This window comes from Thamnophis sirtalis, unplaced genomic scaffold (genome assembly GCF_051295495.1).
Source record: "Thamnophis sirtalis isolate CommonGarterSnake01/CBP01778 unplaced genomic scaffold, rThaSir2_p1.2 scaffold_3, whole genome shotgun sequence".
In the NCBI taxonomy this organism is placed as follows: domain Eukaryota; kingdom Metazoa; phylum Chordata; class Lepidosauria; order Squamata; family Natricidae; genus Thamnophis; species Thamnophis sirtalis.
Genome location: NW_028261383.1, coordinates 80704997 through 80731790, shown reverse-complemented (window position 1 = coordinate 80731790; position 26794 = coordinate 80704997). Strand labels below are relative to the sequence as shown.

Here is a 26794-nt window from a genome sequence, read left to right as displayed (position 1 = left end):
TGTACTTTTCTATAATATTAAATCACAGCAAAGCAAGCAATTTATTTGGGAGCATTTTAGAAATAGAAAATATTTGCTTTTAAAATGTAGACTTTAAAAGTAATGTGTCACTTGCATCTAGCTGCATATGGAGAATAGCTATTTAGAAGCAAACCAACTTTGATTCATTGGCTCATTATACTGACGTTCGGCTTGTGAACACCATCATGATTTCTGAACAAATTATAGGCTTTCATAGTGCTCAAGCTGCTCTCTAGGAATGCTAAAATCAGCTCCCTGAAATAGGACCAGAAATACCATGTTAATATAAACTGCATAGGTAACACCCATGACATGTAGCTGTGATGCATTTGATAGTAATACCTGAAATGTGGATGCAACCATATATTCACTTCTGTCACTGTTTTGCTAAAACAATTGCTTCCAGCAATTAAAACAGCCAAAGTAATAAGTTTCCTAAAGGAACCCCAGCTGTTCTTTGGAAGGCAGATACTGAAGCTGAAGCTCAAAATACCACCTAAGGAGAAGAGAGGACTCCTTGGAAAAAGACCCTGATGGTGGGAAAGATGGAAGGCGAAAGGAGAAGGGGACGGCAGAGGGCAAGATGGTTAGATAGTGTCATTGACACTATGAATTTGGGCAAACTCCAGGAGACAGAGGAGGATGGGGAAGGGGAGGTGGGGGCTGGCATGCTATGAGAATGTGAAACGTCAGACACAATTTAGCAACTGAACAACAACAAAAGTTATATCATAGTTCCATTAGATTTTGCATGACTAAAGTAAGAATTGAGAGATCAAGGAAACACCAAGTACAGTAAGTTGTTTATCCTCTCTTCAAAAGAAGGCTTTATCTTGTAGCTCACTAGAGTTATACCTGTTTGGCAGAGTGTCCTAGGATTAAGATGTATGTGTATCCATGTGGCAGGGTTGAGAAGACCCCCTTCCTTTTATTTTATTTATATTATGACTTTCCCCTAGGAAATCAGTAGCGTTCATTATGTTCCCTCCTCTAAATTCTCTCTTTTGAGGTAAATTGGGCTGAGTTGCAGCAACTATCCAGAGTCAGCTGTAGCTTCTACCATTCTGAGCAGGCTTGGATCTGTAGCTTCTCAGCTCTTATCCACCACTTTAGCCAGCGACAACAACAACAACAAAACTGGCAAAAACTTTTCTACAACGTATCACAATGATCACTGTTACTAAAATATGGTAAAAGTGTGTCTGGCAGATGAATGTTTGATTAAACAGGATTTGTACTTCATTCAAAATCAACACTACTTTCCAGATTGTGAAGCTGATCATTAATATACCACTTTATAATGCCTTGGTAAGGCCACACTTGGAATATTGCATTTAGTTTTGAGAAAAGATGTGGCGACTCTAGAAAGAGTGCAGAGAAGAGCAACAAAGATGATTAGGGGACTGAGACCAAAACATATGAAGAACGGTTGCAGGAATTGGGTATGTCTAGTTTAATGAAAAGAAGGAGTAGGGGAGACATGATAGCAGTGTTCCAATATCTCAGGGGTTGCCACAAAGAAGCGGGAGTCAAGCTATTCTCCAAAGCACCTGAGGGTAGAACAAGAAGCAATGGGTGGAAACTAATCAAGGAGAGAAGCAACTTAGAACTAAGGAGAAATTTCCTGACAGTTAGAACAATCAATCAGTGGAACAGCTTGCCTCCAGAAGTTGTGAATGCCCCAACACTGGAAGTCTTTAAGAAGATGTTGGATAGCCATTTGTCTGAAACAGTATAGGGTTTCCTGCCTAGGCAGGGGGTTGGACTAGAAGACCTCCAAGGTCCCTTCTAACTTTGCTATTGTATTATTGTATTAATATAAAGCCTTTGCCAGGCCAATTCTCGAATACAGCTCATCTGCCTGGAATCCACACTGTATATTGAACATTAATACAATTGAGCGGGTCCAGAAGCATTTCACAAGAAGAGTGCTCCTCTGCTCCAGAGGTGGTATTCTGCTGGTTCACCCCAGTTTGGGTGAACCAAATTTGGCAGTGGTGCAAGGCTCCACCCATCCACCCAGACATCATCATGGATGTGTATGCCCAGACATGTGTGTGCGCTTCTGCTACCATTACTGCAGTGCTCACAATAGAATCCCTTATGCCACCAAGGCTCGAAATTTTGGGTTTGGACAACCTGGAAGTATGCCGCCTACAGTTTGACTTAAGTATAGTATATAGTGTCTGTACAATGTCCTACCTATCAATGACTTCTTCAGCTTCAACCTCAACCTCAATAATACACGGGCAAACAATCGATACAAACGCAAGGTAAACCGTTCCAAACTCGATTGCAGCAAATACAACTTCAGCAACAGTGGTCAATGCCTGGAATGCTCTACCTGACTCCATTGTTACACCCTCAAACCCCCACAGCTTCAACCTTAAACTGTCTACCATGGACCTCATCCCATTCCTAAGAGGTCTGTAAAGAGGGCGTGCATAAGTGCACCAGCGTGCCTTCCTGTCCCTGTCCCCATTTATTTGTACTCATTTCCCTTGTTCATGTCCATGTTTATACTTATATGCAGTATGTTATCTTGTACATGTTTGACAAACTAAATTAAAAAAAATTAAGGGATACTGCAACTGATGCAGAAAGTCAATCACTGCTTTTCCCTCTCTGGTTAGTTGCTGTTCATGAGTAATATTTCCATCCTCTCACCTAGTCTGGGATCAATCTAGGTTAGATGAAAAATATTGCCAGCTATCAAAAGTAAGGATATAACTTTGTTTTCCAGACAGCTTTAGTGTAATGTAAATGTGGAACAGCATGGAACAGAAAATAGAGCTTGATGTTTCAAAGGATAAAACCACAACATGGCAGGTCTATTTGCTAAATATAAGCAGATCAATATAATTGTCTCCTACTTCAATTCAAGTGTTCAGAGAGAATATCAGAGCTGATGGCATCAAATGTCAACGTAGTTGTCCAATGTAAGACCAGGCATATAGCCCATCTTTTTTCCTGCTTCAATTTGGAAATATCGGATGATGTAATGCCATTTATTTAAATACTTGTTTAATGAACACTTGTTCACTGACAAAATGTACAATGGCATTGAACAAGTGGAAGTTATAACTGATCCCCAAAGCTCAAGCCATCATTGCAGCATTCACACGGTTATGTGATCATGATTTAGACCAGCTTGGCAACCAACTCACAATTAAGATATACTCCCATATTCATCTGATCACCATTTGCATTGCAATCTTCTCTGCTGGCTTCTCGCAAAGTCAATGGGGAAGCTGGCAAGAGATTGCAAATGGCAACCGTTGTGACCTTGCACTTAAACAGTATTGTGGGATTCATTTAACAGCAGCAACTGCATTAGTGGCAGAACTGCTGTTGCTAAGTAATGCAGTCACATGACATGTTTTAACAACTGCATTGCTTATTGATGCAAAGTCTAGTCCCACTTACCTTTTTTAAGCAAAAACTATTTGTGTGACTTATTAGAAGGGAGAAGAATAAACAATGATACTTCAGAGTATTTTCCTAAGTCCAATTTCAAGCAAAAGTCATATGGGAGTTACCATAGTTGGTAATATTGGTAACCATGAAAAATTCCCATCTCCCAACAAGAGGTCTTGCTTTGGAAGAGGCATTGCACTCAGATCTAAGAAAAGAATTTATTCCTCTGTGTACCAATTCTGATCTCATTACTTATTGGCTTCCATGCTAATTCAATTTTCATTTCTAAAAACAACAAACTAGATGCAATGTTACATTTGACATTTTATGTAATTTATACCTAAATTGTAACTGAAGATTTTTTTAAAATTCAAAATGCTTGATATTGCAAAGTTAACATGCTCTGATATTTGCAACTAGCTAAAATCACTTATAAGATCCAATCCAGTTTGTTTAAATTGCACTAGGGTGTTCATTGTGAAATGTACATTTATTTCTCCATTGTCACTCAGCATAGGATCTAAAATGAGATCTAGGCTTTATTAATTTGTATGTCTTTCTCCATTTACATTCTGCATTTCAAATTATCTCATTTTTTTATTACTCAAACTTTCCTAGTTTTATGAAGCTCAAATAAGCAAAAGCACCTAGGATCCACATTTTCTACCAACAATAGAATATACTGTATCAACTGGAAGCTCCTCCAAGGATTCAAGAAATTGTTAAATCAGATGTTTTTCCAACTCTGTAGTCATATGAACAATTTGCTCTTAGCATTTTCTGTATCTTAATTAGCTCTAAAATATGGGAAATCTCTAAAGGAAATTTAATGTATCTTTTTACTTCATGTCTTTGGGGAAATACCTCTCTCATGAAGCAACAACCTACTTTCAAAATAGCTGAGGAATAATGTTTTCTGGGTCTAGTTACTGTATATATGCACACAAATGAATAGTGCAAACAGCGATGAGACTATAGAAAGGCTTACTTCCATTTTCATAACTGAGATTAAGAACCGTCTATATTGTAGAATCATCACAGAGGTACTGACATTCAATACATCTCTTGCTGAATTCAAAGGGGGAAAAGAAGACGCCCAGAGTTGTAAAGTAAACTTTATTTTTGACATTATAAGCTGAATCACATGTACAAGATATTGGAATTTTTATTACAGTAATTCAGAATACTCTCACTTCTTTTATGTTTGCCAAGAGACCTAGACAATGTACTATAGATATTTGATAACATTTTAGGAATGTCTAGTGTTCTGCAATTTCTCCTTTCAGGAGAGGCATGGGAGTTGTAGATATATTCAATATTATATGAAATAAAATCAATATAACCATATAAGAAGTATGAAAAAGTATAAGAACAATGCAAGTAAATAGAGGAGGAACAATACTTTAGATGAAAATGCTCACTGGTATGTCCCAGGCCAATATTCCTGAACCATGGCAACTTTAAGATCTATGGACTTCAATTCCCAGAATTCTCCAGTCACTAGAATTTCTGGAAGTTGAAATCCATGTAACTTAAAAGGCTGCCACATTGACCTTGGTCGTTGTAATACCACACCTTTCAACATCTTGTTCTCCCACTTACCATATACATAGGAAATATATGAGGCCTGTGGAATGATTGGGACATTCTCCTCTTATCTAGGGGAAGGAGAGAGAAGCCTAAATGAGCCTTCTTATTTCCCTAGGTGTGCATGGACCTCAGGAAACAGAAGTGCAACCCAAGTGAACAAAAGAAAGTTCATCAAAGTTTTGTTGATGTTTATGGGTGCTATACCAGGACCACACCCTGAAAAACCTATAGTTTACTTCTTAATTCATGATAGTATGTTCAGTTTTGTAATTGTGCTGTTGTACCTCTAGCTCTTGTAAATCTATTATGAATGTAATAACTGCAGAAAGTCAATCATGGAAAACAATACTATGATTTTTAAAAAATCATCTTTACCTTTTTACTTGTTACGAAGTTTAATTTTAGGGTTTTCCAATACTTTGCATTGTTGTCATATTTTCTTAATGGAAACTGTAGACTATTCCTAGTGTTGCAAAATTATTAACTTTATCTAAATGACTTCTGTAACTCCCCATCTTCAGAATTTGTATAAAAGTCCAAATGCTTAATCCCAGTCTATAATATGTTCTAATATTTTATTTTACAGTCAGAATTGTTTTAAAAAATTGTTAAGATTTAATATTGTTATATTCCTTCTGATAACACATCATTTCTTGCCTTTTTTAAAAAATAAGCCATACTTCCAATTTTTTTACAAATATAATTGCAAATTTAAAAAGTGGGGACAAATCCTTTTAAAATTTCCATAATAGGTGCCATAGTTACTGCAGAATGGTGTAGGAACCCATGCAAATAGGGCTTCCTTTTTTTGTTACTAAGCATACAGTAAATAAAGATGAAGCTCCACATCCTTCACAGTTCAGAAGACAAAAACCTATGCCACAATAAAAAAGTGCACAACATGCTAAGATGTAGAAAATTATTACAATTATATGTTGCATTACAACTTTGTTTTAGAATAACCACCATTATGGAATGCAGTACAGTCTTAATCCTTGCACATATGACAGGCAACTTCACAGCCACATTATTCCAGTTCTTTAGAATAAGAAGGAAAGAGATGCAGCGAAGAACTACTGGATTTACTTGATAGTTCTTTCAAAACTTGAAGGTTTCTCATGGCAGTGTCCATATAAGAAATGTAAATAAGTAATGTATAAACAGCATTAACAACATACCATTGCAGTTTAAAAGAACAACATATAATATCACAGTTTCTACACCCACAATTGTCAGGTCATGGATAACTTTTAATTCTACACAATGTACAGAAAGGTATGTAAGGGGATGCTAACTTATGGCAAACAACATTTGATGCATCTAGGAATCTGTTGTGCATAAAATCTTAGCTTGCATGCGGACTCTTGTGAAAAGCTGGACTTTGTAGCTATTGCTAAAGAAGATGCATTTTATTGGAAAAAAAAACATAAATTCATCTTGGCTCAGGTGATTTAAATTTCCCTTGAATAATTAACACATTAAGATTAGTTGGGCAAACAAGAAACCATGTACAGAGGCTACTGTTCAGTATCATGCCCTTAACACAACATTTTTGCCTACAACAGTCCTGAAAATAATCCAGATGTTGGGGGTTTTCCTTTGGCAGAAATTGTACATCATTTAACAGACCAGGATGAACCAGTTTTTCTTTGTCTTCTTAAAGAGGATATTTTAGAATATGAAATTTTTACCCTGATTTAGATTTTAAAAAGTAGTTCCCTAGAATCTCCTACCTGCTTGCTTTTTTCTCAGGGCAGGGAGGTAATCTGAATTCCACGTCATCTCCCACTGACTTCTACTGCAGCTGTATACAAAAATGAGTCAAAGGGCCACTGTGCTGATAGAAGGTTAAACAAATATGCAGGGACCAATGCTTCCTCTCTGCATGAAACAAGTCAGTTTCCCCTTCTCAAGGAAATATACAATAGTAGCAATAAAATTCATATTAGGTTAAGGTGGGCCAAGAAATAAGAAGACTAAGGTTAAGATCAAGATGAGTGAGGAAAACTGAGCTCTGGGATATTCAGAATTTGGGGCTGATTTTCGGTTGAGGGTAAGAATTTCTGAATCTTTCTTCTCCTCCTTCACCTCAGGTTCCTATAAAGGAAGGGAGACAGAGAAAGAGGGAAAACATTAAGTTCTGATTGGATACATCTCATTTAAATTCTCTTTTCCTCCCCCTTTATTTTCTGTTGGATGTTCAGGAGGCCTCTTTGGGTCAAAGGTAAAAATCTCTCAGAATATATTTAATTGAAAGCTGGTAATTTTATAGTCATATAATATCTCTGATTTCATTTATAATATTGTTTAATTAACATATTTAACTTACCTGGTACAGTTTTTCAGTGAACATTGTGCTAGTGCCATCTCCTTGAATGTCTACAGAAGGAGTGAATTGCGGCGGCTGGTCCTGCACCTCCTTATTCTTTTGGCCAAGATTCATCTCAGTTTGGATTGCATTATCTGTGAGACAGAGAATATGGAGGAGTGTTGAGGATCTCAAATTCTGAGCCATTGGTTGAAACCTCTAGTTTTAGCAGAGTAAATATGCTGGTAAATTATTATATTTATATTTTTCACAAGTCTCTATCAAAAATTAGCAGGCATTTTCCATTCTTCTTTGGCTACACAGAAACCTGCAGTTTCTTTATTCATCAATTTTTGGCTTTAATGTAAGAACATTTTGGCAATTAACTCACTATAAATTGCTCTTGATCAAGAAAACTATTCCAGTGTAATATATCACCAGACTTGGCAGGGATTGGAATTTATCAATCAAGTTCAGGCATATGATTTTCTTCCCTTCCAAACAGGATAAGAGAATCAGATAATGAATCATAATTAAAAATTAATCAAGAAACATAAATAACTTTTTTCATAAGCATTTTTTTCCAATTTAAAAAGATGAACCACTAAGAATTGAAACCAATGTTTAACCTCACTTTTACAATAGTGAAAAATATTTTATATTACAAGGCTTAACTTTCTAAACTCTATAGGCAATGATGGGAATAGAAAACAAGTATACTTTTAGTGCTTAGGTGACTGTCATCTTTCCAGTATCAGCAGAAAAAAGTTGATGCTTACTGAAACATCAACTTCTATTGCTGAATGCAGATGTAATTAATGAAGTAAGATATTAATAAAGTAACAAATATTAATTATAATTAATCAGTTAAAGATACAATATGTAATATAGTATATTATATATTTCAATATATCGCATCGGAATAAAAGTCTAGTTTCAAATTTTCTTTGCAAAATATGAAAGAAATTGGATAAGTTGAAACTAGGGAATGAAGGCAAGAGCAGCATATTTTTTATATCTTCAATATCCTTTGAGATTGCAGCAGGGTATAAATGTAAAAAATGAATAAATCTCATCTGCAGTCTCTGAATGTGGAATCCTATTTCAGTATCCTGGCAAATCTGTCCTCCATTTCTCTAATCTTAATGAAAATCTGTAATGGACCTGACCACCATTGAAAGACTGGTGGCATATACATGGAGTATTTATTAAAATCTTCTAACAATAACTTTCAAATTTAATTTTACCCTGCATAGAAATCTACTTTCATTTCCCCATGGAATCCTCTGCCAATTTATTGGGAAACCTTTGGGGTTAGAAAAATTAAGATCTGCCCCGATATTGATATTCTGTATTGACTTACTGAGACACTTGTTGCTGGAAAATAAGTTAAGGATTCGATCACACTCCTCTTTATGATTGCCACTGTTTGAACAGGAACACCAAAGTGTGATCTCAGTACTGGAGTTGCTCGCATAATTGGGGGTCAAAGATGTACCTGTTTCAAATAAAGCAATAAAATAAAACCAGACAACCCGAAGGAAGTAGGTGAGGTGCATGTTGTTGCCAAGAAAATGACATAGATGTGTTCATGAAATTACAAGATAATTTTAATCAAGATAGGTTTAAAACATAGTTTTAAGGAATCAAAATAGTTTTAACAGAGATTTTACCTTTTAATCCCTAAACCAAAAAGGCTAAATACAAAACCACACAACTATTTTCTTTAAATGTGCAATAAAGCTGGTGAATCACTCTTTTCAGTCAGCACCCTAAGACTATATAATTCTGGCCTGGAAATAAACTGGTTTCAATAAACTTCCTGCCCCACTTTTTCGTTAGAGAGGTTTCAATCCATATAGTGTATTGAAAGTCATTTAACTGCCAACAACCTATGTTGGGGATATTCTACAGTAAGACACTAACCATTACTATAAAAGATTAAAGCATAAGTCTTACTAAAGTAAATCAAAGATGTATTGATTTCAGCACCTGTGGCTAGAGCTAACCAGGCAAAGGATTATAGAAATAGAAGCGTCTATGATAGGAGTATGGAGGCCCATTTGAACAGCACTGCTCAAAGTCAGAAAAAGATTTTCTATTAAACTTCCCAATAAACTCCACCAGATCCAATACGTACCAATCATCTTCATGTAAGCCTGCAGGCATGCTGCATAATTCAGTGGAGAGCAGCCATCTGTGAATGTCTGTAACGATTTGCATTTTTCTTGGAAATCAGCCAGCCGAGATCTGACAGGAGACATAACTATCAGAATGACAAACCCCTTTATTAGCCAAAAACGATTTATTAGTTTTCCAAGAATTTGATAGGATAAATCAAAATCAAACTTTTTTTTAAAGTGGGAGGTTGCACTATATTTACCTCCATTTTCATAAAAATAATGAAGGACCTTAGTGAGTGGACATGATACTAAACCCTTTGTGGCCACTTCTGGATGGGTTGTGTGAGGGTGTGTACTTTTTAAATAGGTACATCACACTATCAGAATTGTAACACATCCATTTTACTGCTCTTATAGCCATTAATATTCAGATGCCATGAAACTTACTCAGATAATCATTCCATTAGACTCACCCGCAGACATTATCCTTTAAGCAGGCATCCCGCAAGTCGAGGCAATTGGGCTTCCTGCTGCTCACGAAAGAACATTGTGGGACAATGGTTTGCCAGCGTCGTTCCCCACAATCTTCATCTTGGCAAGGACAAAACAGGAGCTTCTTGGTGAAATCCATACCAATCTTATCAAAGAAGTGTCTCAGATTTCGGTGGCATAGGCGTTTGTCACATGGGTATCCTGTAGTGCAGGCCTGAGCATATTGTGAGCGCTGACGCAGGCATTTGTGGTTCAATTGGCAAGTATTAGCCGCAAGCAGGCAGGAATTTGAGCTATCTTTGGTTCTATGGGAACCTATAAATCCACAGAAACACAAGGAGGTAACAGTAAACTCCAAAAACGATTTGCCAAAGGAGATTAAACAAAAAAGACAATTGCCAGAATCTCTCTACAATTCAAAGATGAATTCTTTTTCTGTTTAACCCATCTTTTTTTCTTTATTATTTATCCTAGGTCAAATATGGGACAAAAAGCTCCATGGGACAACTCTGTAAAAGTGCCATACACCCCATTGGCTTAATTAAATAAATTATGAAATAAGAAAAAAATAAGTGGGAATGTTTGAAATAATGTCTCTTCCTTCTGCAAATCTATAGTATTTCTTGCAGGAATTGAGAACTCCATGAGGAAAGTAGGTTTTTCATAGGTTCTTCAGCATTCAGCCTTTTTGTCATTAGTCTGAACAATAGTTAGTTGGAGATATGGTCGGGTAGATAAACTGATGGAGTTGGCAATATGCCACCCATGGGCAACATATCCTCTGGACTCAAATGATTCTTCAGAATAAAAGAATTGGGTTGGGAAACAGTTGTTCTTCAATTAGCCAGGTGAAAAGCAAAAAGTGTCTGGGGCAGATTCTTTTGAAAGCTGGACATAATAGCAGGGGGAAAAATATCTAAGAATGCAATTAAGTATTTAGAAAGTCAGCTGGTATTGTAGAAGGCAGAGCTGGGAGAAGGCAGATGCAAGATATGGGTGGATGGATAGTTATTTGGATAAAAAGTAGCCTTATAGCTTATGTGTAGAGATAAATAAGGTGATAGATTTGGAAGATATTTTACTTTTGGTTTTAAGTGGCGGCTTGTTTTGCATTGATTGATAGTATAAGATATAATTGTGGAGACATGACCAGGGGTTGGCTGCTGGGGGTTCGCATGGCTTCTGGTGATCCTCTAGCTAGGATTCTGCCCAGGTTGGCAAACCCCCAAATGCCACCCCTGGCTGGCCACACCCACCCCTTCTTTCCCTTCCCCTTCCACATGACCTGTTCATTCTGCCAGGTAAGTGCAGGGGACGCAGGGAGGTTCAGAGAGGGGGGAAATGGGCCTACCAGAGGATCCAGAAGTCTGGAAACGGGCCTGTTTCCGGCATCTGGAAGGTCTCTGGAATCAGGGGAAGCAGTTTTCGCCCTCCCAAAGGCTTGAAGAAAGCCTCCGGAGGCTGGGGACGGTGAACTCCCCCTTCCCCGCCGTGGTACAGGAGGCCAACTAAGCCACATCCACCATGGCCATGCCCGCCAAGCAACAGAGCAGCGAACACATTGCTGCCATTTTTGAAACCTACCCCTGGAGGCATCACTTTTTGGGTGAGAGTCTGTTTTTGGAAAATTACAGATTAATTAGAGTGGAGGAAATTTGGCTTCTCTTTCCATGAGAGTAATTGTTTTGGCTAGAGTAGAAAACTGGGGGTTCAAAGAAGTGTCTTTGACGCCTCTATGCATTAATGCTCTTGAAGCTATCTTTAAAATTATCTATCAAATATTTCCCTCTATCTCAGATTTACCCTACATGCAATTTATGGAGGGGGAGGGGAAGAGACCTGGATTTATTTAATTTCTTTGTAAGATTTTTTTTACTATCCTAGTTCTAAGAGATTCTAGGCCAGTGTTTCTCAACCTTGGCAACTTGAAGATGTCCCGACTTCAACTCCCAGAATACCCCAGCCAGCGAATGCATTGAAGTTGAAGTCCGGACATCTTCAAGTTGCCAAGGTTGAGAAACACTGTTCTAGGCAATGGACTAAAGATTGTGAATGGTTGATATAAATTCTACCTGAGACACGAGTTGCCAGCTTGTTGTATTTTGTCTTCACAGCTTCTTTGTTTGCTACATCCCTATGGGGAAGCACCTCCAAATGAAAGTCATCTGTACAGCATAAAAAAATATAATTTTAACTGCTAGAGTATTGAAAGGTTCCCAAGAGATTCCGAGAAACCATTATCTAAAAACACAAGTTTTAGAAAATAGGCTTGCCTGATCACAGCAAAATGTACATTACAGAGTTTACACAGTAAACAACAGTTGGGGAGGCAAACATTATAAAAGGACAACTGGTCTGTACCTTAACATTACTGAACTTAATAATCGCTAATAACAGGCCATAATATACAGTGAGTAGAATTATGCTCAAAGTTACTATTTATCTAAAACAATATGAAGCAGTGTAATGTTTTAGGTTCTTAAGATAGGTTCCAGAATAAAATCGTTTCAATTATTTATTTGTCTTCGCCTTATATATGTAGGACACACATCCTTGCTAATTGTGGCTTAGATCATGAAGTGTTGGTGGCAAAGGTTAAAGCCAAAGTATGTACCAAAAGCAGTGCCTGGAGATGGTCTCTGTATCAGTGGTTCGAGTCCTAGCACTGCATGACGGGGTGAGCTCCTGTCACTCACCTCAACTTCTCTCCACCTAACAGTTTGAAAACATATTCTATGCGAGTAGCTACCACTTTGATGGGGGGGGGGGAATGAGTTGGTGCTCTGTGCAGGCAGTCAGATTCCTGCCATTTTTAACCTTCCTGGCAACCCCATTTATGAGGCGGCTCCAGGAAAGGGAGGGGGGATAGGATGGCACTGCAGAAAGAGCCACCTGACTTTCTTTCTCGTGCAAAGCCAGCTCTCCCTCCTGTGGTGCACTTTATAAAGTGTACGAGCATGTCCTACAACAGAGCTGGTAAACGGACAGCCAAACTACTACTGTGCAATAGCATTGTAGTCTCCTAACTAATGAGATAAGCCATGTGCTAATAATAAGCGGTAGTGCTAAAGAAGGCACCAGTGTATTCCTTGGACAGCGAAAGTGACCAACAAGAAAGTATTGGAGTGCATAACCCCACACATGTCACTAGAAGGGAAAAAAAATCACAAAACTATGTCTCACTTATTTTGGCCATGTCATGCACAAAAATTCACTGGAGAAAGTATTGTATTTTTCAGACCATAAGATGCACCGGAGTATAAGACGCACCATGATTTTGAAGAGATAAAAGTTTTTGCACTCTGCAGATCTCCCAAAACCTCTGCACGCCTTGTTTTTTGCACACAAAAAAAGAAAAAAAAAGAGGGGGGCATGCAGAACTTTGGGAGTCTTGTAGAGTGCTCCTGGAGGCGGGGGGGGGGATGAGCAAAAAATGGTCCACTTTTGCAAAAACAGGCTGGGTTTTTTTGCAAAGAAAAAGGGCAGGCAGAGGCTTTGGGAGGTTTTTAGAGTGTTCCCAGGGGATGGGGGGTGGGGAAATGGTCTATTTTTTGCTCATTTTTGCCCTCCCCAGCCCCTAGGAACACTTTGCAAGCCTCCCAAAGCCTCTGCATGGCCATTTTTGCAAAGGGCAGGGTTTCGGTAGGCCAAAAATGCTGTATTCAGTGTATAAAACGCACCCAGATTTTCACGTTCTTTTCTGGGGGGAAAAGGTGCGTCTTATACTCTGAAAAATACAGTAATTATATTTAGAAGCGTTTGCAGTAAAAAGAAACAAGGCATGCCAGTCTCGGAGTTAGGGTTACTTGGAGAATCCTGACACATGGTGGCTGGACACTATCAAAGCTGACACAACCAAAGAATAGAAAAACTCAAAGGAATAGTGCAAGATCAGAAGAAATGGAAAGACACAACTGAATGGTATCATCATCCAGGATTTACTAGATTTTCTTTGATTAAATGGCAAGACATTTAGCACATCCTATGAGATTACTATCTAAAAGGTAGGTGCCCTGCTTTTATCTCCAAGGAGAAATATACTGTGCCTCCTAAGCTACTGTATCCAGTAACTTGCTCAGATACAAAGATCATTTATTTTTGTCCATTCATGCAACTTTCCCCAATTACTTCTGACTTCCTGTCAAAGAATAGCTAAATAAGTGTGCACATTTATATTTATTCCATTCTTACATTTTACACTTTTATTTATTCAATTTTTGCTCCACTCTAATATATTACAGTATGTAAATGGAATAAATGCAGAGATGGGTTGTTGGTTTAGCCTGGTTTGGCCGAACTGGTAGTGGCGGCGGTGGGAGGCTCCACCCACCCACCCAGACGCTTCTGCACATGTGCATGTGCACCAGCACAAATGAACGGGTAGCAAATCGGTTAGCAACCCATCACTGAATAAATGTATATAGCAATAGCACTTGTATACTGCTCCATAGGGCTTTACAGCCCTCTCTAAGTAGTTTATAGAGGCAGAATATTTCCCCCAACAATCTAGGTCCTCATTTTACCAACCTCAGAAGGATGGAAGTCAACCTTGACTGGTGAGATTGAACTGATGAATTGCTGGCAGTCAGCAGAATTAGCCTGCAATACTGCATTCTAACCACTGCATCACCAATAATTATCCGTTCATATACTCCAAAATAGGTATTACACTTTGGATGTTATACATAACCACTTTGTCATTTATAACCCCTTGAAAGGAGGAAGCGGAAAATAAAGAACTGCTTTGTGACATATTGACAGCCATTTTTTTCCAGAATGAGAATGCCTGTTATATCCTAGCAGAAAGGCAATTGCAGCACAGATACACTCCAGGAGCCTTCCCCACCCCCCCCCCCCGTGTTGTGTCATGGTTGTTCATACCAACAAACTTCAGTAGTTTACAATGTGTATAATTAAACACATTTTAGTAGATGTCAGTTAACTTCTTACAAGGTTGCATCAGCTTCACACCTATTAGTCAGTTTAAGAAGGTGCACACAAACAGCCACTACCTCCCAACTATTGTTCTCTACTGCTTTCAGAAGTGAGAATGTCCAGTTCTTTCAAGCAGGGCTCTTCTCTTTACCTGCTAGTTCTCTGAACCAATTCCAGTTTGGAGACCAAGTGTTCAGCTGACCAGTGGTGGCAGTAAGAAGTAGCATCAGCTTCCCCTTCTGCTGCTTTTCAAAATAATCCCCAACCCACACCTATCAGCTCTTGTCTGGTCTCTCTATGAACATGGGTTCACTACTCTTAACCAAGCCATGGTTGGCCGAGGAAAGTGGAGCTGTAGAGTAAAGCAGTATCTGTTGTCTCAGTTGCTTTTGATACTACAGTTTAATGCTACAATTACATTTAAAAAACAACTCAAGCAATAGGTAACAAATGGAATGATGTGGCTGAAAAACAACTATTCTGTGTACCTACACAAGTACATAAGTAAAATGGCAAAATAAAATGCCCATTGACATGTGGGAAAGGATGTGTGGGGGTGGGGTAGGGGGGGATAATGCTGAATTTAAACCACAATGGATATAAAAAAGGGACAACAGTGCATATTGACAGAAGGTGATCTCTTGCTTAAAGGGGATTCATTCAGTATGCAATAAAGATTTATCGCTAGCCATGCTGTGTCAAGCATCTAGGTAGTTTCTGCTGAGTTTGAACCAGGGAGTCTGCCAATGGGATTCCAATGAAGATATTTACAACAAAAGTCATCTTTGCTTTCTCCTGCAAATAGCTCAGTCTGAGGGCTAATCCTAAGAAAAGAAGATACCTCCAAATGGGGTCTTTGATCCCACCCTTTTTTCTGGTTCCTGGACAACCACCTCTTTGTGCTTGCCAAAATGTGGCATTGTAATTCTTATCTTTTAAGGCATAAAACACATGCCTGTATTGTAAGCCTTTCTAACAGATTATAACTTATTATGTTACACAGTGCTCCTTATGGCCCTGAGCATAAGGGGGTTGGACCTCAGTCTCCAGCTTCTTTATTTAAAAGTCTCAAATGGCAAAGCTGGGAAAGACCATAATGAGATTTTAGACATTGATGCCAGTTATTTTCCTCTTAGATCTAAGCATTTGTTTCTACCAGAATGTTGGGTATTTTTTTCCTGTTACCTCTAGTGATACAAGAAAATCAATAATTATCAAGTTTCTATCTTACCTTGTGTTAAAGTTGAATACACAGCCCGGTAGATTTGCAAGCAATGCTCTTCCTTCTTATGATGACATTTGCAATGCTGAAAATGACTATTTTTCATTTTTATTTGTGCCTCTATGCATCTGTTCTTGGCTTCATCATGGTTCAGAAAGATGTAACTGTTCTTAGAAAGATGCTGGGAACAGTTTCGCAGGATCTGATAGGTGGCACTGCAGGAAGGCTCAGCTAGACAAAGGGTCTCAGCTGTTAGACAGTTGTTGGGCTGCTCAAAAGACATAACTTGGAATCCTCCTGTTTGGGAAAAGAAGGAACGTCATCATTTTACATATACACACTGCAGCCAACTTCTCATCCCATAGTGTTGGTTAGAGAGAGCCTTCCTAATTTCATATTCAATTTGGTTTCAAGTGCGTCAAGTTCAATAATTCCTTCATAAATTATCTAGATTTCATCAATTAAGAGCATTAAGAACAGCTGAAGAATGATGTAGACCTGCTTCACTTAAAAGGAAGGGATTCTTGGTAATATTAATATATCATAAAACTCTTACACAAGTCTTTAAAAAGTCTGCAAGGATCAGCTGGTATCTGAACTTGATCAATATTATTAGAGGGTTTTTGTGGCACATAAATTTCTTTTAAATTTACTTCAACAGGGCAAGAAGAACTGACCATGAAGATATCATATAGGTAATAGTACTAATGTTAAAACGATAGGAAATTACACTAAATAAATTATAACATTTCTAGATTATGCTGGCAGGGTTGTAAGCATTACTGCTACATTTAGATGAACAAGTCCAATCACTAATAAGTTTTGAAGAAATTGGGGAAATTACCCAATCATCTTTTACAATAAATTTTCTTGGTTATTTATTTCATATTTCCTGAGAAATATAAATTAATTCATTGGTTTAATGTGTGACTAGATTTGTCGCTGTAAACATTGAAAAATAGGGCAACATCAGAGCAATCAACTCTTACATTCCATGACTCCATGAAATACAACTTTCATTCAATTAACTATATTAAAAAGTATGAGCATTTGTTCTGGTTAAAAATTAAAATTAAAAACAACAGCAGAGAGTTTTTTTGGGGGGGGATCTACAAAAATAGTAACTGTGATCATCATTTATTAGCTATGTTAACAATGTTCTTATCAACAGATTAGCTTGATCTGTACAAATGTCATTTTGCTTTGAAATTATAAATATGGATAGTTGAAAAATCTGTATTAAGAAATGCACATACAAACATGATGTGTGATGCATTTATTCCATTTTAATTCTTTTTTATTTGCTTTTATTTGTTTATTTTTTTTAAAAAATTACCGGTACCTTGATGTTTTGATTCCTTTTTATATATAAATCTTATTAAAAGTTTTAAAGAAAATATAAAAACCAACACAAACTAATACAGAATGAAGAAAACAGAGAGAAAAAGAAAAAAGAAAAAGTACAGAAAGAAAAGATAAAAAGAAGCTTTTGATTACTTTTGTAGTAAATATAAGAATTACAAAATTATCTCCTGCTCTATGATGATAAAAAGCTCATTTACTTCTATTATCTAATTTTTTTTCTAATCATCAAAACCACAAGTCATGACTGCATTTTTTCTGTTTAATGCAAAAATCATTAAGTCAGTCATAAATGTAGATACTGCCTTTTCTCTAATCAAGAAAGACAATTTAGCCATCTTTGCAAATTCTATCATCTTCACCAACCATTCCTCCATTGCTGTAGGGTCAAACTTTTCACTTTTGAACATACAACAATCTCACTGCAGCTACCATATGTAGAAACAAAGTTCCAGGGAGAAGTTTTTATTTCTCAGTAAAAGGCAAGCAAATAACAAACACAACAGAGATACTAATGTTTTACATATTCATCCTGCAATCAATTTCTCAACCCTGATTTCCAAAGAAGCTTTCAAGTCTCAAGTTCTTTTATTCTAATTTAGAATTAAAGGACTCTTGATATCATTGCAATCTACCAATAATGGAAACAATGTTTGTTTCCATTTAAAAACATTCTCATAGTTTTTTCCTTGTTCATATGATTAGGGCTATATGCATGAATTTTCTTTTATTAATGTGTGCATTTTTATTGGAGTGTTCAATGTTCCTTTTTAACCATTATATTCTACCTTTTGAATAAAGATATTTTAGAACAGCAGCTGCCCAAATTCTTAAGTAGTAAAAGACAGGATTATTCTTTAGTACTGAATATTGGGTATGTCTTTAGCAGCATATGGTTGGCATCTATCAATCTGTCCTTTTGGTACTCTGCTCTATAGTCTGATTCTTATGCTTTTCTAGATACAACAGAGACATTCCATGGTATTGCATTATATTTGAACCATTATAATTACCATGAATAGATCAACTTATTTTAACCTGACTGCTGGCAGATGGACTCTAATGTTGCCGCCATAATCATTGGAGAGGAAATATGTTAACTTTGCTTTGTCCCTTTCTCTTGCTTCTGCACAGGCCATGAGTTAGTATAGATGTAGCAAGACTTTGATCTGGCACAGTAGCATTAGATTCCTTGGTATAATTCAGTACAGGAAGATTGCTCAGTTATTACTCATATTTATAGCTAGAAACTTTAGAAGTAATCCTGAATATAGGTTATCACACAAAGCTTAAGCTATCACTAAGATCTCGTCCAAAATAAGATACACTTCATTTACATAAATACAGCACCACTTTTTATTATTATTTTTTGCATGTGCAAAACTAGCAATTTTGATCCCCTTTTTCTCTTTGATTTTGTAAAGATTAAACATGATTAAAATCAGGATTTAGGAGTGTAAAGATGCTTTATTGCAGCGTTTAAAGAATCTTGCTCTACTAACCTGATTCAAAATAAATATTAAAATATTCTAAAGGAGGAAAAGGGCATAATAAAAACTGTATATTTGGCTGGATCCTTGGCCATTGGCATCTCCTGACTGATTGATCTTATCAATATACTTTGATTCTGCACTACTTCAATCAAAGGCAGATTTCTTAACTAATAAGTAAACAAGAGAAAGTCACATGGTATTTTAGTGATGAATTTCCTTTTTAGTTTGCACCAAACTGACATCATCTTCGTTTAAATTGAAGAAAATTGCTTTGTTTTCAACCAAAACTAATAAAAAATACTCCAGGTATTGTATTCTTTCTTGAGAGTCTTATAATTGGATTTCAAACACCATAATTTACCTGTTATGTTTAGGTAACTCATGTTTTTAGTCAAAAAGAACTCCTGAGCTAGAAACCTTCAAGCGTCCTTTGTTCTCTCTATCTTCCCAAAGAGAAAGTAGAGAAAATACAAGTGACTATGTGGAGCTATTAACATGATTCCCAGAGCCAGAAAGGGTAGAGCCTACTCTTTTCCTGGTGATATCAAGATCGTAGCTGCTTCTTGACAGCTGCCTCTTCCTTCAATGAATGAAAGAATCTCTCCACCCAAAAGAGAAAGACCTGGGGTAGTCATATACACTGAAATTTTCAAGGGATAAAAAGCGCAAACACACAGAGTGAGAAAGAGGTGTATAGAATAATACAACGGCATGATCATTCCTTTTAAAAACCCTTTTTAGTTTGAGATTCAGAAACTGGCTTTTGTTGCCAACCAGCCCCTTTCTAAATAATTCAAGGGAATTAACAAAGATATATATATATATATAAAATAGCAACACTCTTTTGGGATGAATCTATCTCTAAAGTAAAGCTTCATCAATCCCATGCCCTTTAAAGTATGATTGTACATGTAGAGTTATGAATATGTGTTGTTCTTTCTTTTAAAGAGAGAGGTCACTCTTCCTATTTTTTCCAACAACAACAACCCTGTTTGGCAGCCTGGGTTGAGAGAGATTGACTGATCCAAAGTCACCCAGTGGGCTACCATGGCTGGAGGTCAACCTAGTACTAATCTAATTTATTTTATTGTTTGTCTCCCTCAAGTTCTATGAGATTTCCTTTGAGAAGTGGGATCAGTTCTAACAGGTCTTCAAGTCTATCCATGTATTAAAAACATTGGTATTATAGGAATGTTTTGATTGGCAGAGAGCTCTTATACCATCTGATGACATTGAAATATTGGGAGGCCAGCCTTTGTAGGTTTAAAAAAAAAGAGATAGCAAAATCTATGGTGGTTTACTTTTTCTCTGGCTACAGAACTATATTTGAGTTTTTGGAAAGGAACCCATAATCTCTAAAATTCCCTTCTATCCCAACAACTCTTAAGCCCCTTTTCCCCAAACTTATTTCAATTTCTAAAAACATTTCATTAGGTACCATTAAGTTGGCATCAACTTTTAAGGATCACGTGAAAAGTGCTTCTCTAGAATGTTCTGTACCCATCTTGGCCTTTCAGGTTTTCCAACAGCACACCCATCTTTATACTACTGAAATTGTCAATTTCCAACTGGTGCATCATAGGGCAAACACTTTTCAGACAAGATACTTCAAATGACTTTAATTATAGAATGCATCTGCAATTCAGGATCCATGACTCCCATGGACTTGAAATTTGATAAATTTTATAAAACATTTTATGACACAAAAATTATCAAAAATCATTTTATGACTGAATAAAAAAACCATCACAAACCATTTCCTGTAGTCAGCTCCTGATGTTTGACACTTCAGTGTGGGTTACTTTCAAGGCAGATACATGCTTGGGTGGGGGGTTGGACTAGATGACCTAAAAAGTTCCTTCCAACTCTGTTAATCTGTTAATCTCTGAATTCCTTCCTAGATTTTAAGAATACATTAGAAATTCTGCCATTGTGGAAGGCACTGAGGAATCTGGTAAAGAAATACTGTATCTCTGAAGTGATGATCCCATAGGTCACAGGTTGTCTAGATGCTACTGTAATTAAGTCCATCCATGTTGCTGTTTGTTGTTTTCTTTTCTTTCTTTCCATTTTCCCCAATTTTGCAGATTTGGTTTTTGTGTAATGTGTCCAAAATATGATACTCTTAGTCTGGTTATTTGTGCCACAAGAACTCTAAATTGATTTGTTGTATTATTATTCATCTATTTAGACCAGCACTGACGATGTTACCTAGTTTGGGTAATGAAATGTCTGCAAAAAAATAAGAGAGCACCAAGAACCCCTAATTTCAACACTGAGCTACAAATATTCTCTTTTATTGGATTCATGTTTGTTTGTCTTTGGCCAGCTGTGGTTGTTTCAAGAATTGTCTCCAGGAATAAAATACAAAAATATCAATATTCCTTCCATTCTTTGTTTCTTCAAATTGTAAGTGTTGTTTTCATATAGCGTATTCTGATTTATTTTTGGTTTTCCTTTGTTTTCTCAGTTATTCAGTTATAATTTTTCTTATTAGTTCGCCTTTTATAAAACCAGTTTGAACATCTGGCATCTCTGTTTGCATGGAGAGTTGTAATTTACATTGGATGATCCTTTGCATTAGATGATCCTAAGCATTAGCTTCCTGGCATGTGAAAATTAAGGATCTGTGTAATCGTTTCCACAGTCTGTTAATTATCTCCCTCTCCCTCCCTCCCTCTCTCTCTTGTGAATGTGGAATGTCTTCTAAGATAGCTTGGATACAAGCATCTCTACTGTATTGAAATTTATCATACTCCCTCTATTTTTGTTTGATCTTCTCGGAATCAGTTTCCATCTGCCTGCTGGCATCTTTTAACATTTCATCCTTTTGAAAGCTAGAATCTCCTTCTAAGCTTAGAAATCTTTTGGAAGACTTTCCTTGTTTCTTCCTCTCTGTATCAATATTTAGCAATACTGCTCTTTGTCTCTTCAAATAGCTCTCTCAAATTCCTTAAACAAGTTTCTTCCTGAAACTTTTGTCTTTCTTGGATCGTCTTTTCTCTTATTGGCAATTTCCACTGTTTGATCTAGCATCCAGTTTGCTTCTTCTGTTTCTTGGTATTTGGTTGTCTCTTTTCATATTCAACTTGAACAACTTCTTTGATTTCATTCCACAGTTCTTCTAGTCCCCTATATATATGATTTTCAGGTTTTGAATTAATTCCTGATGTTGCCCTTGAAAATAGTGGGCATTTGCTCAAAATCGTATGGAAATGACCATCATATAAAATTGGCTTTATTGTTCTGTTCTAGCTTAACTTGGAACTTGCATGTGAGTAATTCATGATCTATTCTGTTCCTCAAATATGTCTAGAGCATTGTTTCTCAAACAATTCCTACACACTGGAATTCATATTAAAGTAATAGAGATTTTAAACACCATTCAAACCTTTCTACAAAACTGATTTTTTTAAAAAGCCTCTTATTTCTGTTTGCATTTTGTATTATTACTTTCTATTTTTATTTCATTTAACCTACATGCTATACTTTATTTTGTACTTTTGGATTTTGATTACTAATCTACCCAACTGAACTCAAACTTATTAATTAGAACACAGTGTTTTGGAATTTTGGAATTCCCAAAAGAGGTCACTTGAATATTTTTATTTTATATGCTGTATATAATATACATGTAAAGGAAAAATAATGATAATTTGAAGAGATTATCTTTTGGAACATCTGTAGAAACTGTATCAATATATTAAAAGATATTTCTGAATTGTTTAAAGATGCATTAAGATATTTTAGAAATGATCTTGGATTTCTCAGTCAATGGAATATATCTGATAACATCAGACAGTGTATTTTTTGGCATAGACTTTCTTCATTGAGCAATGATCCCTACAACCTATTTCACCAGCCTTTATACCTCTAATTCACCAAATGTCATGAATCTGGCCTGGGATGACTAACAACAACAAAAAAGTAACATAAGCACTTCAAGGAGAGAATATTTTTTTTGCAAATGCAAGTAGATAAATAGCTATCACTTCAGTGGGAAGACAATAGTGTTCCATGTGCCTCAGTGTATAGTCATGCCAACCACATGACCATGGAAAGGCCTTCAGACAACGCTGATTCTCTCCGCTAAGAAATGGAGATGAGCACCGCCCCCTAGAGTCTAACACAACTGGGCAGGGGAAACCTTTACCTTTGTTTCTCACTATATGTGCAATGTATAGAAGATATACAATGCATTTGGCCATTAATTCTTTTTTTAATTACTATTATAATGTGGTGCATTCGTCTTGATGGTTATGCAATATAGAGATAAACAGAGACAACACCCTTCTAAACAACAGTTGTGGAGGAACAAGATTGCCCCTGATTCTATTTGTTCCCAGCAGGTTAATCACCATAGAAGCAAGAAACTATTCCAAATATGTAGTTCTTCATCAAGAGCTGAAGAACTACATATTCTTTAGTTCAAGTAATTTAAAACTTCTAGTTGTTAGAGCATCCTAGTAATATTGGGAAAATGAAATTCAGATTCCCATTAAGTCAAGAAACAGACTTGGGGCTGGTCATTCATTGGTTTACACCTTTTGCTCAGTCATTATCTAATTGGTCTGTTTCAGACATAATACAATATGTAAATCCAGTCATTATGGGCTTAATGTAACATCCTTCTTGTAGCTTAACATGAATTATGTTTAAATAAATTAGGAGGGACTACAATAGGCTGCCACACAAAATTGTTGTGAAGGTAAAAGGGAGTTGAGAAAATTTTGTTTAGCATCTTTTGCTTTAGCAGGAATGATGGAATATAAATGCAATTAACAACAACCTTTGCTATAAAGCTGTATCTCCAATTCTAAATTTAGCATTTGAGAGGAAAAGGCTGGAGGAGAAGAATGGAAAAAGTTTGCTTCTTGGAACGCAGTTACAACTGCACAAATCTGAATATAAGCACCTTGTCAAATATAGGAACCCTACAGATCTTGTCCAGGATATCTGAATTCATTGTGTGATTTATTTCCCTAGGTTATTAGCAAATTAAATAGATGTGTTATTTTTAAATTGGCCAGTCTCTTCTCCCTAGTATGAATTAAGTTATCTAAGAACTGCCTAAATTAGATTAGATGAAAGAACCTTCTCAAATGGTAACCTAGGATGAGAAATCCCTGGGTTCCAGGCATTGCTGAATTGCAACTCGCAAAGTCAATGTCAGACTATATACGGTATAGTCAGTTCAACTGGTAGTTAAAGGTTCTCAACTGGTGCACTACGTAGATTTTTTTTTCTTCAGGGCAGTTCAGTAAAACTGCCTTGACCAGAATGAAATCACAGGAAATATTTTAAAACTGTACGGCTGTTATTGAAGATTACAGGCAAAATGTAAACAAAAACCAAAATTATAAGCCTCATGAATGAAAACCCTTTGATTCAAATTCCCCCTTCTGGAAACACTGAGATCTAATTTAACATTACTTAGGACAATTCTCTTCATATTACTTAAATTAATGAGTTGCCTGTTGTATAGTGCTTCTACAACATGCTGATAAACTGCTCTTTGACTAGGGGGAAAAATCGTTGCTCTTTCCTAGCCCGCAAAAATCTTGGCAGGCACCTGGCAAAAGTTTATGCACTGGAACAGCTCAGCCTGCCACTGGGAACAAAAAACTGTCAGTAGCATATTTTCTATTTCCACTTCCACAACCTCTCCCTACTCCAACGCCAGCTCCTTTCCCCGCATAGGCAGCACCCATCCATAAAGTGAACCAGGGACCCACCTGACCCGAACACACTCAAAGTGACCAACACACCACAGGAGGAGATCAAACATCCTCCTCACCTGCAAATCTGAACTACAGAGTCTGCACGCAGACCAGAAATCTGGACGAGCCTCGAAAAAAAGACGATCCTAAGAGTGCTGGGGGGGGGGGAAGCCTCCGAGAAGGAAAGTTATCTTAACAACCAATAAGTTGAACCCGGAATTGCAACAAAAGCCCCCTTAAGGCAAAGGGAGCGAGAAAGCCAAGAAAGCATTTAAGATAGGTAGGTGGGTGGGTGGGTGGGTGGGTGAGTAGGTAGGTAGGTAGGTGGGTGGGTGGGTGGGTGAGTAGGTAGGTAGGTAGGTAGGTAGGTAGGTAGGTAGGTAGGTAGGTAGGTAGGTAGGTAGGTAGGTAGGTAGGTAGGTAGATAGATAGATAGATAGATAGATAGATAGATAGATAGATAGATAGATAGATAGATAGATAGATAGATAGATAGATAGATAGATAGATAGATACATACATACATACATACATACATACATACATACATACAAAGCCGCGGAGGGACACACAATTAAACCATGAAAAGAGAGGGAAAATGAAAGAGGGCTTTGGGGAGTAACAGGCAGAATTCCTTGGTTTTATGAGATGTCGACAGCCCGCGCAGCGCAGCCTTTAGACCCCAGGAATTAATTTAAAAAACCTCCCTTCCCTCCCATAGGGATTAACTCTGCGGTGAAGGGAACGAAGGGACGACGCTCCCGCAGCCCCAAATTTACCGGCTCGGGAGAGCAGCAGACCCAGCAGCAGGGGGAGCCCCATGGCGAAGGGAGGCGAAAGAGACGTCGCTGCGCGGGTGGTGGTTGTTCCGCTCCCAAACGGTCTCCGAAGGAGAGCTGGCGCGCCCTCCCGAGTCGGCGAAGCCCGGGCAGCCCGACCGCTTCTTTCCGTCCCGCTTTCGCGACGGCTCTCCTCCTCCTCGGGGCTAGGCGTCGGCGCGGAGTCCGAACTGGAACTCGCCGCCAGGGCTCAGGAGGGAGGCAGCGCGCGAGCAACCGGGGCGGCGGACAAACTGGCGGGACTGGGGTGGTGGGCGGAGGCAGCCTCACGCGCCACCTTCTGCGAGGGCAACTGCAAGTTCCCTTGTATCTCTTTCTAGTCGGGGCTATGAGGGGCGGGGTCTTTGGTAAGCCAGGGCGCAGCTCCAATAGGAGCGCGCCTGTGGCTTTTAAGCGGCGCTGTCAAAACCTCGAAGGAACCGTCTGGGCTGTGCCAGAACATCGCCTTAGTCGAGAAAACGGGCGGGAACGAAGACGCCTCCCACGCCACGCACGAGGCACCCCTCCGCCTCTGCCCGTCGCCCCACCTTTCTGCGTTCCAAAGGCTGCAACCCGTGCATGGAATTATTAAAACCAACATTGTTGGAACTTTGCAAATAGCAAAATCCAACATTCCTCGCAGCCGGTTGTTCTTCGCTTCACCGTCTGGCACGTAAATTCGACAGAGCAGGTGGATGGGCTGGAGAAATCTAGCTCTGTGTTTACCTCCGTTTTTCCGAGCCCGAGATTGCCAAGCATTGGGATACAGTTCCCATGTTTTTGCTCATTGCCGAGCCTGGAAATTGTGGTCTAACGCTCAATTGAGAGAATACGCGATCGGCTCGTGAATTTGGAAGGAGGAGAGACCCACATTGGGCACCTTGAATTGTTTTACGATCATGTCAGGTGCTGCCTTTGCATTGACAAAAAATGAAACCTAATGAAGTTTACCAGCAATTTCAAAAAACTATTTGCAAATAACGGAGTTTTCTGTTCTTGGAATATTCTTGTCATTATAAATTTAGGATATCTGGTGAATTTCACCTTACATTTAGAATATCTTAGCAGTCTTTCCAAAGTTTTCTCTGATTAGGAATAAAATATATTTCAGAATGAAGAACACAGAATTTTAGAGTATCTGGGTATTTATCTTTATAATATCAATGAAAGAAATGCGGAATAAAGAGGAACATCTCAAATAAACTGCAAACAGCTGCACTTAATTTAAAAAACACTTCTTTTCCAAATTTCTATCAATTTTAACTTGAAAATTCATAAGGGCTGAATTTATAT

General features: G+C 37.7%; 1 protein-coding gene across 1 annotated transcript; it reads right to left on the bottom strand.

Annotated features, from left to right (window-relative positions):
• Window positions 1-4540: 4540 nt before the first annotated feature.
• On the bottom strand, window positions 4541-25825 carry LOC106545411 (GDNF family receptor alpha-2). Its single transcript, XM_087709303.1, has 8 exons — window positions 25463-25825; window positions 16118-16405; window positions 12024-12116; window positions 9933-10266; window positions 9477-9586; window positions 8700-8834; window positions 7358-7491; window positions 4541-7125 (listed from the first exon to the last, which is right to left on the bottom strand). The coding sequence occupies exons 1-8, from the start codon at window positions 25503-25505 to the stop codon at window positions 6979-6981; spliced, it is 1284 nt and encodes a 427-aa protein (XP_087565429.1). The 5' UTR covers window positions 25506-25825; the 3' UTR covers window positions 4541-6978.
• Window positions 25826-26794: the final 969 nt, after the last annotated feature.

Coding starts and splice junctions, on each gene's coding strand:
- LOC106545411 (XM_087709303.1), bottom strand. CDS start 25,505: ATGGGGCTCCCCCTGCTGCTGGGTCTGCTGCTCTCCCGAGCCG. Junction 12,117..16,117: donor GTATTCAACTTTAACACAAG/GTAAGATAGAAA, acceptor TATGCTGTACAG/ATGACTTTCATTTGGAGGTG. Junction 9,587..9,932: donor TTAAAGGATAATGTCTGCGG/GTGAGTCTAATG, acceptor GTCTCCTGTCAG/ATCTCGGCTGGCTGATTTCC.